Source organism: Lynx canadensis, chromosome A1 (assembly GCF_007474595.2).
Source record: "Lynx canadensis isolate LIC74 chromosome A1, mLynCan4.pri.v2, whole genome shotgun sequence".
Taxonomy (NCBI): domain Eukaryota; kingdom Metazoa; phylum Chordata; class Mammalia; order Carnivora; family Felidae; genus Lynx; species Lynx canadensis.
Window position 1 is genome coordinate 29,028,689 of NC_044303.2, and position 14,499 is coordinate 29,043,187.

The window sequence follows — 14,499 nt, forward strand, 5'->3', positions numbered from 1 at the left end:
TTTTTTTTAATGTATGAAATTTATTGTCAAATTGGTTTCCGTACAACACCCAGTGCTCATCCCAAAAGATGCCCTCTTCAATGCCCATCACCTACCCTTCCCTCCCCCCCCCCCCCCCCCCCCCCCCCCCATCAACCCTCAGTTTGTTCTCAGTTTTTAAGAGTCTCTTATGCTTTGGCTCTCTCCCACTCTAACCTCATTTTTTTTTCCTTCCCCTCCCCCATGGGTTTCTGTTAAGTTTCTCAGGATCCACGTAAGAGTGAACACATATGGTATCTGTCTTTCTCTGTATGGCTTATTTCACTTAGCATCACGCTCTCCAGTTCCATCCACGTTGCTACAAAGGCCATATTTCGTTCTTTCTCATTGCCACGTAGTACTCCATTGTGTATATAAACCACAATTTCTTTATCCATTCATCAGTTGATGGACATTTAGGCTTTTTCCACAATTTGGATATTGTTGAGAGTGCTGCTATAAACATTGGGGTACAAGTGCCCCTATGCATCAGTACTCCTGTATCCCTTGGGTAAATTCCTAGCAGTGCTACTGCTGGGTCATAGGATAGGTCTATTTTTAATTTTTTGAGGAACCTCCACACGGTTTTCCAGAGTGGCTGCACCAGTTTGCATTCCCACTAACAGTGCAAGAGGGTTCCCATTTCTCCACATCCTCTCCAGCACTAGGAAACTGATTTTTGATGATATACATTGAACTTTCTAGTCTATATTGGGAAATCTTAACTCTTCCAAAGGTAAAGTTGCCCTTCTTATGCCTCACCAGGGTGTTTTCTTTTGCTTTTTAAATAGAAGCCAATTCTCTTCATAAAACAGAATTCACAACGTTTTTATAATGTTGCTTAAGTTTTATCTGTGGAAATGAATTCCACAGATAATATGTTGAGGGCAGTGACATAATATCTATATGGGGTCTATTATCTTATTAGTTGAATACAGCCATATTGCCTATTTTTTTTTCCTTTTTAAAATTTTATTTTAAATATACAGAAAATTGAAAGACTGCCACTAAAAACTTACATAACCTTCACCTGTAGTCAATACCCATTTACATTTTGCTATATTTGCGGGATTCCTATGTGTGTACGTGTACACATTTTTTTAAATAACTATAAAAAGTATAGCAGACACTATGAGGCTTTATCCTCCAAATCTTCAACTTAACATCTTTTAAGATTAGGACATTTTCCTACTTAAACAATACCATTATCTGTGAAAATCAGCCATAATTCTGTAATATTATCTTCTAGGAAAAACTCCTGCACGTTCTGTTTACTCACAGAATACTTCTCCACTTGAAGTGTGTCGAGCTTTTTTTTCCGCGAGCAAGCAATTCCTCAATAATCTGTGGACACCAAGTGACTGTCCTACAAGTCAACTCAATTCTGACATGACCTACCAGGGAATAGCATCAGACCCCACAGGCTAGGAGCTCATTCCCACCAGTCTCCCTTCCCTCCCACCTCAGAGGTCAGTCACCAGTCCAGGGTGTCACCTGTGCTTCTGACCAAGTGGCTATGAATTGAGAGGTTTCCATCCTTGGGCTCGATAACCCCATCCTTGGGCTCGATAATTTACTGAAGTAGCTCACAGAACTCAGTTACTATGAAAAGTTGTTTATTACAAAAGATACAATTCAGGAACAGCCATATGGGAGAGATGTATGGGGCAAAGTACGTGGGAAGACGTGCAGAGCTCCCCTACCCTGTCTAGGTTCACTACCCTCCTTGCACCTCCACGTGTTCACCAGCCTGAAAGTTCTTTGAACCCTGTGTCTTGAGGATTTTCATGGAAACTTCTATACATAGCCATGATTGATTAAACCATTGGGCACTAGTGATTAATTTGACCTCCAGCTCCTTTCCTTTCACTGAAAGTTGGGGTGGGGGCGGAAGAGCTGAAAATTCCAGTCCTCCAATCACATGATTAGTCCCCCTGGCAGTCAGCCCCCATCGTGTGGTTATCTAAGGGCTTTAGAAATCACCTCTTATTAACATACACTTAAAAAGGGGCTTGTTGTGTACAACAAAATACCTTCATCAGTCTTTATTTTTTAATAATTTGTTTTTAATTTACATCCAAGTTAGTTAGCATATAGTGTAATAATGATTTCAAGAATAGAATCCAATGGTTCATCCCCTACATATAACACCCAGCGCTCATCCCAACAAGTGTCTTCCTTAATGCCCCTTGCCCATTTAGCCCATCCCCCTACCCACCACCCCTCCAGTAACCCCCTGTTTGTTCTCCATATTTAAGAGTCTCTTATGTTTTGTCCCCCTGTTTTTATGTGATTTTTGCTCCCCTTCCCTTATGTTGATCTCTTTTGTATCTTAAATTCCACATATCAGTGAAATCATACGATATTTGTCTTTCTCTAATTTCGCTTAGCATAATTTTGCTGAGTAATATTCCCACTGTGTATATATGCCATATCTTCTTTATCCATTCATCTGTCAATGGACATTTGGGCTCTTTCCATGCTTTGGCTGTTGGTGATAGTTCTGCTATAAACATTGGGGTGCATGTGCCCCTTCAAATCAGCATTTTTGTATCCGTTGGATAAATTCCTAGTAGTACAATTGCTGGGTTGTAGGGTAGTTCTATTTTTAATTTTTTGAGGAACCTCCATACTGTTTTCCAGAGTGGCTGCACCAGTTTGCATTCCCACCAGTAGTGTGAAACGGTCCCTTTTTCTTTGCATCCTCACCAACATCTGTCATTGCCTGAGCTGTTAATTTTACCCATTCTGACTGGAGTGAGGTAGTATCTCATTGTGGTTTGGATTTATATTTCCCTGATGATGAGTGATGTTGAGCATTTTTTCATGTGTCTGTTAACCATCTGGATGTCTTCTTTGGAAAAGTGTCTAGTCATGTCTTTTGCTCATTTCTTCACTGGATTACTTGTTTTTTGGGTGTTGAGTTTGATAAGTTCTCTATAGATTTTGGATACTAACCCTTTATCTGATATGTCATTTGCACATATCTTCTCGCATCCTGTCAGTTGCCTTTTAGTTTTGCTGATTGTTTCTTCACCATGCAGAAGCTTTTTATCTTGATGAGGTCCCAAGAGTTCATTTTTGCTATTGTTTCCATTGTCTCCAGAGACATGTTGAGTAAGAAGTTGCTGTGGCCAAGGTCAAAGAGGTTTTTTCCTGCTTTCTCCTCGAGGATTTTGATGGCTTCCTGTCTTACGTTTAGGTTTTTCATTCATTTTGAGTTTATTTTTGTGTATGGTGTAAGAAAGTGGTCTAGGTTCATTCTTCTGCATGTTGCTGTCCAGTTTTCCCAGCACCATTTGCTGAAGAGACTGTCTTTATCCCATTGGATATTCTTTCCTGCTTTGTCAAAGATTAGTTGGCCATATGTTTGTGGGTCCATTTCTGGGTTCTCTATTCTGTTCCACTGATCTAAGTGTCTGTTTTTGTGTCAGTACCATACCGTCTTGATGATTATAGCTTTGTAATACAGCTTGAAGTCCAACATTGTGATGCCTTCAGCTTTAGTTTTCTTTTTCAGAATTGCTTTGGCTATTTGGGGTCTCTTCTGGTTCCATACAAATTTTAAGATTGTTTGTTCTAGCTCTGTGAAGAATGCTGGTGTTACTTTGTTAGGGATTGCATTGAATATGTAGATTGTTTTGGGTAGTATTGACATTTTAACGATAGTTGTTATTCCTATCCGTGTGCATGGAATCTTTTTCTATTTTTTTGTGTCTTCTTCAATTTCTTCTGTAAGCTTTCTATAGTTTTCAGTGTATAGACTTTTCACCTCTTTGGTTAGGTTTATTCCTGGTATTTTATGGGTTTTGGTGCAATTCATCAGTCTTATCATAGGAAATTCAGAGGGTTTTAGGAGTTCTGTGGAGTTATTTCTAGGTTTTTTTTTTTTTTTAAATCAGGATTCTATCAAGTTTCATACCTTGTCATTAAGTCATATATATCTTTAAGGTTGGAACAGTCTCCCAACCCTTTTTTTTTTAATGACATTAATTTTCTGAAGAGTCTAGACCATTTGTCTTATAGAATTTGTTTCCTCATGGTACTCTTTAACTCATTCCTTTATCCTATTGCATTCAGGTTATATGTTTTTTGTGTTTTTTTTTTTTAATGTTTATTTATTTTTGAGAGAGACAGAGCATGAGCAGGGGAGGGGCAGAGAGAAGGAGACAGAAGATCAGAAGTAGGCTCCATGCTATGAGCATAGAGCCCGATGTGGGGCTCAAACTCATGACCGTGAGATCATGACCTGAGCTGAAATCAAAAGTTGGGCATTTAACCAACTAAGCCACCCAGGGCGCCTCAGATTACTCATTTTGATCAAGAATACTTTATAGGCACTTATATTCGTGTTGCATTTTATCAGAAGACACATGATATCAGATTGTCTGACTTTAGTGAGGATTAGTTTAAACATCGTGACCATAAAACTATCACCATTTTAAAATTATATTTTTCTCTTTGCAGTTCCTGAGGAATCTCTAGGGTACATATATCCTATATCCAACAACTTTTCAATGATCTTAACATCCATTAGTGATCTTTTTGCCTGAATCAGTCATTTTCTTTGGGGTTGCAAGATGGTAATATTCTAACTGTCTTTTCTTCTGCATTTATTAACTGGCATTCTTTTCTGTAAAGAACTTTCCTCACTAATATATCCTCTCTCCTCCTTCCTTCTTTGTCTTGTATTTTACCTCATTATAAACTCAATATTGTTTCATTATTGATCTCATTATAGACTTACAGTTTGTGAGTTCTAATCACTGTTGTGTTTAATGTTCAATTTGTCCCTGATTTGGTCAGTGGTAGCCTTTTTAGGGCAGTTCTTTTTGAAATGACCCCATTAGTTTTTGAGCATACCCTTGCTTTCTGGTATAATTAGATATCCTAAGCCCAACTTCTATCTGTCTGTCTCAGACTTGGCATCAGATCTCATTTCTTTTGGTGAGAAATATACCCAGAAATTAAGAGCTGGGTACTATGTATGCTCATTATTATTAATGTGTGCTTAAATTTAGATTCTTTAATGTACAGAGCTAGGATATACATATGATTTTAAATAACTGGTACCAATTACTAGTATTACCAACTCAAATTTAACATTAAGGGAGTATTTCCTCCTCACCATCTTGCATTTTGTATTTATATCTCCTTACACTTGAGTAAAAATTTTATTTCTTAATCACATTAATATATTTATGTTTTTCTTTATTATGTAGCATATATAAAATGTTTTTAAAATTAGCAAACTACTGAGTACTGTTTAAGAATTCTGTCCTTATGGGGCGCCTGGGTGGCGCAGTCGGATAAGCGTCCGACTTCAGCCAGGTCACGATCTCGCGGTCCGTGAGTTCGAGCCCCGCGTCAGGCTCTGGGCTGATGGCTCAGAGCCTGGAGCCTGTTTCCCATTCTGTGTCTCCCTCTCTCTCTGCCCCTCCCCCATTCATGCTCTGTCTCTCTCTGTCCCAAAAATAAATAAACGTTGAAAAAAAAAAAAAATTAAAAAAAAAAGAATTCTGTCCTTAGGATATTGCCTACCAGGAAAGCATAGTCAGAGCACTATGTTCAAAGACCATCTGAAATAATGTTTTTCTATGTGCTTATGATATCATTATGGTAAATATTTTGATTCATTTGTTTCTGTTCCTATTAAGTATTAGCATTTGAGTTTTCTTTCCTCTTTTATATAATTTCACTCTTGGTGTATGCAAACATTTATGTAGTTCAGAAATCAAAACCATAGAGTTTTCTTGCTTCCCTCCTTATTCCTTCCACCCCATTTTCACCTATCCTCTTATTCTCTTCATATTCTTGAAAATTAAACTCATGTAGTGGAGTTTCATTTTCATAAAAGAGCAAAGTCTTATTCTCTTAACTGACATTTAAAATTCTTTGTATTTCATTAAGTCGCTGTTTCTTTGTTCAGCATTTTCCAACAGTCATTAGGTAGTTATAACATTTAAGAGAATAGGACATATAATATACATATATTTACTACACGACTATTTAATATACTGTAACCACAAAAAATGGGAAATTACTCTTCTCTTTAGTGTTTGTTTTTAAAAAAGTATTTATTTTTTGGGACCGTGCAAGTGGGGGAGGGGCAGAGTGAGGGGGACAGAGGATCTGAAGCAGGCTCTGCGCTGACACTCTGAGAGCAGTGAGCCCAATATGGGGCTTGAACTCACAAACCACAAGATCATGACCTGAGCCGAAGTCGAATGCTCAACCGACTGAGCCACCCAGGTGCCCCACTTCTCTTTAGCATTTATTGAAATTTTAAGGTAGCCAACACTGGCATATTTTAACAAAAGCTGTATAATCTTTTCTTCACAATATAGTATTCATTTTAGAGGAAACAAAAGAATAACCAAATTGTATATTAGAGTCTAAAACTGACCCTGTTATTACTCTACAAAGAGAAAAATCATACTCGCTGCCATTCATACAAATAAATGATAAATGTGGAACAAGATGTTAGTTCTCCCCTGAAAAACATCATATTTTGTAATGTGTGTGTGTGTGTGTGTGTGTGTGTGTGTGTATGTGTGTGTGTAACAAATTACCACAAATTTAGGGGCTGGAAACAGAAAAAAAAAATTATTTTCTCACAGTTCTAGAAGCCAGGAGTCTAAAATCAAGGTATTGGCAGGACCATACTCCTTCCAGAGCTTCTAAGGGTGAAGGCTGCCTTGCTACTTCCATTTTCTAGTGTCTCTAGGTGTTCCTTGGATTCAAGCTAGATAGCTCTGAATGCACACGTTCCTCTCCTCTACTTTCTCCTCTAAGGACACTTCTTATTGGATTTAGGGCCTATTTGAATAATCCAGGATGATCTCATCTTAAATCAATTACAGCTGCAAAATCTCTTTTTCCAAATAAGGTTCTAGTGGTGAGAACATGAACATATCTTTTTGGATGCTACCATTTAGTCCACTAATAAGTACACATAGTCGATTCTCAGTATTCACAGTAGTTATGTTTTGTGAAGTCTCAGCAAACACTGATTTAGCAAATATTGAACCATCATTTCCCCTAGGGGAAATATGTATGTGTGTGTATACATATATTTATATACCTATATATTTCTGTATCTATTTATCTTACATGGATTATAATCTTAAAAGTAACCTGTCATGGTAGAGTCTATTTTCTTTATTTTACAAAGAGAAAATGAGGTTCACAAGTATCAGGTGACTTGCCTGAGGCTACTTCATTAACAGATGCCTGAGTTGGGGTTCAAACCCCATCCAACTGACCCAAGAGCTAAAGCTTCTTGCACTACGCTGCTCTGCCCCCTCCTGTCTTCATTCTCTGGCCATAGTGAAAAAAGAAAGCCAAGTGTCACCTTGTTTGACCTCAGCTGGGAATGTGCACATATAGAGCAGCTTGGAGTTTGTACAGTTCTGCGCATGTCACCTCGTGACTGTGAAAGTGCAGCAATAATTAATATGGGGAACAAATAAAGTAGGTGAATTTGCATATAGTCAGGGAATAATGAGGATCAACTTTATGCGTACACGCATACGTATATATGTATATTTTCTATCAAATGTGGCTTTGTGGCATGGTGTGTGAGGAAACTTGAGAGATTGCCTAACCCCATGATCTCATAGCAACATAATCAGTGTCAAAAAATAGCATCAGTTGATATAGGGAGTTTACAGTTCTTTCTTGGGTATAAGCTCTTTCTTAGTTTAAGTATTAAAACATTTGTTGGACGTAGAATTTACTTACGTTGTACTTTTGGTTCTAGGTAGATGTGAAAATAGACCCCAAGGATTTGCGAATAGATACATTTCGAGCCAAAGGAGCAGGAGGTCAGCATGTTAATACAACTGATAGTGCTGTCAGACTCGTCCATGTCCCCACAGGTAATCAAGTCCCTTTGCTTTTGTACTTTTAACCTGTGTTTACATCTTACAAAACTATTCAACATTGAGAAGAAAATAGTTTTGTGTTAGTGTCTTGTTTCTTGCACCAACTCTTTAAGTTGACATTGGGATCATGGGTCTGAGGTCCCCAGTGTGTTCATATTCCACTTTTTTTCTCCGTTTCAAATTTTTATTTAAATTCTAATTAGTTAACATATAGTGTCATAGTTGGTTTCAGGAGGAGAATTTAGTGATTCATCACTTACATATAACACCCAGTGCTCATCCCAACAAGTACCTTCTTAATACCCATCACCATTTAGCCCATCCCCCCCGCCTCCATTCCAGCAACCCTCAGTTTCTTCTTTGTTTTGAATAGTCTCTATCGTTTGCCTTCCTCTCTATTTTTATCTTATTTTTCCTTCCCTTACCCTGTGTTCATCTGTTGTGTTTCTTAAATTCTACATATGAATGAAATCATATGGTATTTGTTGTTCTCTTATGGACTTACTTCACCTAGCATAATATACTCTAGTTCCATTCGTATCATTGTAAATGGCAAGATTGCATTCTTTTTGATGGCTGAGTAATATTCCATTGCATATATAAACACACCACACCTTCTTTTTTTTTAAATTTTTTTTTACATTTATTTATTTTTGGGAGAGAGAGAGAGAGAGAGAGAGCAAGTGGAGGAGGGGCACAGAGAGAGGGAGACACAGAATCTGAAGTAGACTCCAGGCTCTGAGCTGTCAGCACAGAGCCCGATGCGGGCCTCAAACCCACAAACTGTAAGATCATGACCTGAGCTGAAGTTGGATGCTTAACCAACTGAGCCACCCAGGAACCCTGATATAACCACAGCTTCTTTATCCACTCATTAGTCAATGGAAATTTGGGCTTTTTCCATAGTTTGGCTATTGTTGATAATCCTGTCATAAACATCAGGGTGCATGTGCCCCTTCAAATCAGTATTTTTCTATCATTTGGGTAAACACCTGGTAGTGTAATTGTTAGGTCGTAGGATAGTTCTGTTTTTAATTTTTTGAGGAACCTCCATGCTGTTCTCCAGAGTACCAGTTTGCATTCCCACCAACACTTTAAGAGGGTTCCCCTTTCTCCACATCCTCGCCAACATCTTTTGTTTCCTATGTTGTTAATTCTGACAGGTGTAAAGTGATACTTCGTTGTGGTTTTGATTTGTATTTCCCTGATGATGAGCAATGGTGGGCATCTTTTCATGTCTGGACGAAAGCCATCTGGATGTCTTCTTTAGAAAATACATCTATTCATATATTCTCTATCCCTTTCTTAACCGGATTATTTGTTTTGGGGGTGTTGAGTTTGTTGAGTTCTTTACAGATTTTGGATACTAACCCTTTATCTGATATGTCATTTACAAATATCTTCTCCCATTCTGTCAGTCGCCTTTTAGTTTTGCTGATTGTTTCCTTCACTGTGCAGAAGCTTTTTATGTTGATGAAGTCCCAATAGTTCAGTTTTGCTTTTGTTTCCCTTGCCTCCAGTGACGTTTTTAGTAAGAACTTGCTACGGCCTGGGTGAAAAAGGTTGCTGCCTGTGTTATTCTCTAGAATTTTTATTGTTTCCTCTTTCACATTTGGATCTTGCATCCATTTTGAATTTATTTCTATGTAGGGTGTAAGAAACTATATTTTTTCCATTGGATATTCTTTCCTGCTTTGTTGAAGATTAGTTGACCATATGGTTGTGGGTCATTTTTTCTGGGTTTTCTGTTAAGTATTCCATTGATCCAGTGTATGTTTTTGTGCCGGTACCATGTTGTCTTGATGACCACAGCTTTGTAATACAGCTTGAAGTCCATAATTGTGGTGCCTTCACCTTTGTTTTCTTTTTCAGGATTGCTGTGGCCATTCAGGGTCTTTTGTGGTTCTATACAACCTTGTTTGTTCTAGCTCTGTGAAAAATGCTGCTGGAATTTTGATAGGGATTGCATTAAATATGTAGATTACTTTGAGTCATATAGACATTTTAACAATGTTTGCTCTTCTAATCCATGAGCATGGAATGTCTTTCCATTTCTTTGTATCATCTTCAATTTCTTTCAGAAGTGTTCTTTTTTTTAATTTTTTTTTTTTATTAACGTTTATTTATTTTTGAGACAGAGAGAGACAGAGCATGAACGGGGGAGGGTCAGAGAGAGGGAGACACAGAATCGGAAGCAGGCTCCAGGCTCCACGCTGTCAGCACAGAGCCCGACGCGGGGCTCGAACTCACGGACCGTGAGATCATGACCTGAGCCAAAGTCGGCCGCTTAACCGACTGAGCCACCCAGGCGCCCCTCTTTCAGAAGTGTTCTATAGCTTTCAGAGTACAGATCTTTTATCTCCTTAGTTAGGTTTATTCCTAGTTATCTTATTATTTTTGGTGCAATTGTAAATGGCATCAATTCCTTGATTTCTTTTTCTGCTGCTTCACTATTGGTGTATAGAAATGCAACAGATTTCTGTACATTGATTTTGTATCCTGTGACTTTGCTGAATTCATGTATTAGTTCTGGCAATTTTGTGGTGGAGTCTTTCATGTTTCCTACATAAATGACATCATGTCATCTGCAAATAGTGAAAGAGTGACTTCTTTCTTGCTGATTTGGATGCCTTTTATTTCTTTTTGTTGTCTGATTGCTGAGGCTAAAACTTCCAAAACTATTAAACAACCATGATGAGAATGGACATTCCTGTCTTGTTCCTGATCTTAGAGGAAAAGCTTTCAGTTTTTCCCCGTTGAGGATGATATTAGCTGTGGGTCTTTCATATATGGCCTTTATGATGTTGAGGTATGTTCTATCTATCCCTACTTTGTTAGGAGTTTTTATCAAGAATGGATGCTTTATGGGGTGCCTGGGTGTCAGTCAGTTAAGTATCCAGCTCTTGATTTCAGCTCAGGTTGTGATTTCATGGTCATGGAATCAAGCCCCACGTCAGACTCTGGAGCATGGAGCCTGCTTGAGATTCTCCCTCTCCTTCTCCCTCTGCCCCTCCCCACTTTCATGCTTGCTGTCTCAAAAAAAAAAAAAAAAAAAAAAAAAGAATGGCTTCTGTACTTTGTCAAATGCTTTTTTTGCATCTATTGAGTGGATCATATGGTTCTTATCCTTTCTTTTATTAATGTGGTGTATCATGTTGATTGAATTGCAAATTATGACTCACCCCTGTAGCCCAGGAATAAATCCCATATGATCATGGTTAATAATTCTTTTAATGTACTGTTGGATTCAATTTGCTACTTTCTTGAGAATTTTTGCATCCATGTTCATCAGGGATATCGGCCTATAATTCTCCTTTTTAGTGGGGTCTTTGTCCGGTTTTGGAATCAAGGTTATGCTGGCCTCATAGAATGAGTTTGTAAGTTTTCCTTACATTTCTATTTTTTGGAACAGTCGAGAAGAATAGGTATTAACTTTTTTTACATGTCTGATAGAATTCCCCTGGGAAGCCATCTAACCCTGGACTTCTGTTTGTTGAGAGATTTTTGATTGCTGATTCGATTTCTTTGCTGGTTATGGGTCTGTTCAAATTTTCTATTTCTTTCTGTTTCAATTTTGATAGTTTGTATGTTTCTAGGAATTTATCCATTTCTTCTAGATTGCTCAATTTGTTGGCATATAATTTTTCATAATATTCTTTTACAATTGTTTGTATTTCTGTGGTGCTGGTTGTGATCACTCCTCTTTCATTCATGATTTTATTTATTTTGGTCCTTTCTCTTTTCTTTTTTGATAAGTCTGGCTAGGGCTTATCAATTTTATTCTTTCTTTCAAAGAACCAGCTCTTAGTTTTGTTGATCTGTTCTGCTTTTTTTGTGTGTGTCCATATTGTTTTTTTCTCCTCTACACTTTATTATTTCCCTTCTTCTGCTGGCTTTAGGCTTCATTTGCTGTTCCTTTTCTAGCTCCTTTAGGTGTGAGGTTAGGTTGGGTCTTTGAGATTTTTCTTGCTTCTTGACATAGGCCTTTATTGCAGTATACTTCCCGCTTAGGACTGCCTTCGCTGCATCCCAAAGGTTTCGGACTGTCGTGTTTTCATTTTCATTTGCTTCCGTGTATTTTTTTTTTACTTCTTCTTTAATCTCCTGGTTAACCCATTTATGCTTTAGTAGGATGTTCTTTAACCTCCATGTTTTTATGATCTCTCCAAATTTTTCTTGTGGTTGACTTCAAGTTTCATAGTGCTGTGATCAGAAAATATGCATGGAATGATCTCAGTCTTTTTGTACCTGAGGGCTGATTTGTGACCCAGTATGTGATCTATTCTGGAGAATGTTTCATGTGCACTCGAAAAGAATGTGTATTCTGCTGCCTTAGGATAAAATGTTCTGAATATATCTGTTAGGTCCATCTGCTCCAGTGTGTCACTCAAACCTATTGTTTCCTTGTTGATTTTCTGCTTAGATGATCTGTTCATTGCTATAGGTGGGGTGTTAAAGTTCCCTACTATTAATTGTATTATTATCAATGAGTTTCTTTATGTTTTTTTATTAATTGACTTATATATTTGGGTGCTTCCAAGTTGGGGCATAAATATTTATAATTGTTAGATCTTCTTGATGGATAGACCCCTTAATTATGATATAGTATCCTTCTTCATCTCTTTTCATGGTCTTTGGTTTAAAATTTAGTTTGTCTGATATAAGTATGGCTACTCTGGCTTTCTTTTGATGTTCGTTACCATGATAGATGGTTCTCCATCCCCTCACTTCCAATCTGCAGTTGCCTTTAAGTGTAAAATGAGTCTCTTAAAGGCAGCCTATAGATGAGTCTTGGTTTTTTTGTTTTGTTTTGTTTTGTTTTTATCCATTCTGATACTCTATATCTTTTAATTGGAGCATTTAGTCTTTTTATATTCAGAGTGATTATTGGTAGATATGAATTTAGTACCACTGTATTACCTGTAAAGTCATTGTTTCTGGAGATTTTCTCCATTCCTTTCTAGTCTCTGTAGCTGTTGTTCTTTCCTTCCCACTCAGAGTCCTCTTTAATATTTCTTGCAGGGCTGGTTTAGTGATCACAAACTCCTTTAGTTTTTGCTTGTCTAGGAAACTCCTTATCTCTCCTTCTATTCTGAATGACAGACTTGCTGGATAAAGTATTCTTGGCTTCATATTTTTTCTATTCAGCCCATTGAATATATCATGCCACTCCCTTATGGCCTGCCAAGTTTCTGTGGACAGATCTGCTGCAAACCTGATTTGTCTTCACTTGTAGGTTAAGGACATTTTTTCCCCTTGCTGCTTTTTGGATCTTTCCCCTATCTCTCTGTTTTGCAAATTTCACTAGGATATGTCTTGATGTTGACTGGCTTTTGTTGATTTTGATGGGAGTTCTATGTGCCTCTTGCATTCTGATGTCTGTTTCCTTCCTCAGATTAGGGAAGTTTTCAGCTATAATTTGTTGAAATAAACCTTCTGCACATTTTCCCTCTCTTCTTCTGGGACTTCTATGATACTAATATTATTACACTTTGAGGAGTTGCTGAGTTCCCTAAGTCTTCATTCATGATCCAATACTTTTTCTTCTCTCCTCTTTTCAGCTTCATTATTTTCCATTATTTTATCTTCTGTATCATTGATTCATTCCTCTGCTTCATCCATCCTCATTGTCATTGACCACTCAGTTTTATATCTCCATTATAACATTTTTTTATTTCAACCTGACTAGTTTTTAGTTCTTTTATCTCTGCAGTAAAGGATTCTCTAAAGTCCTCTATGCTTTTCTTAAGCCCAGCTAGTATCATTATTATTGTTGTTTTAAATTCTTGTTCAGGCATCTTACTTGTATCTGTTTTGATTAAATCCCTGGCTGAGACTTCTTCCTGTTCTTTCTGTTGGGGTGAATTCCTATGTCTTGTCATTTTGTCTTGGTCACTGTTTATGTGTGTGTATGTCAGGAAAGCCTATTATATTCCTGCTCATGAGAGTAATTGCTATATTGAGAAGAGGTCCTATACTGTCTTGGTACTGGTGCTTCAGGAAGTATTTCAGAGTATGCATTCTGTTGTTGTGCTTTAGCTGCTCTTTCCCTCAGGTCAATCCTTTGCAGAGTTTCTCCTTGCCTGCATTGGGGAGTGTTTGGACACTGTCCACTGTGTGCAAGTTTTAACTAAGTATGTTTCAGTCTGCTTGTTAAAAGAGGCTAGATCCTATTTCCCCTAGAGCTGAAGCTTTGCAGCACTCTGTGATCAGTATACTTGGTGCACATGAGGGGTTTGTGGTCTTCTGAGGGAGGATCCTGCTGTACTGGTTTTCAGGAGGACTTGCCTAGGAAAGATGCACCTGCAGGGTGCAGGGGGGCAAGAACTTGGTGTAGGCGGTTCCAGCCTTCACTGGGGGTCTTGTGTTGCTCACTGAAGTTAGTCGGTGCCGATGGGGAGGGGATAATAGCATTACCCCACTCTCTTGTCCCCAGAGCAGGGAGTTCAAGCCTGCCACTCTTCAGGAAGCCCTCACAGAAGAGTGAACAGCCTCCCTTCTTGTGTCCCCAGCTTCCATCACAGCCCTGCCTTCACCCTGTCTGTGTCCAAGCTTTCTGCCTGCCAGGAGGCACAGTACTCCTGTGTTTTATCTC

General features: G+C 38.2%; 1 protein-coding gene across 7 annotated transcripts in view; it reads left to right on the forward strand.

Moving 5' to 3' along the window:
• The window catches only part of MTRF1 (mitochondrial translation release factor 1), a 70,144-nt gene that overhangs the window by 37,592 nt on the left and 18,053 nt on the right, over nucleotides 1-14,499 (forward strand). For all 7 annotated transcript variants that reach the window (XM_030311768.1, XM_030311740.1, XM_030311756.1 and 4 more), the window contains one exon: nucleotides 7,781-7,898. In XM_030311768.1, the coding sequence (XP_030167628.1) occupies nucleotides 7,781-7,898 (118 nt within the window). The remainder of the gene's footprint in view (nucleotides 1-7,780; nucleotides 7,899-14,499) is intronic.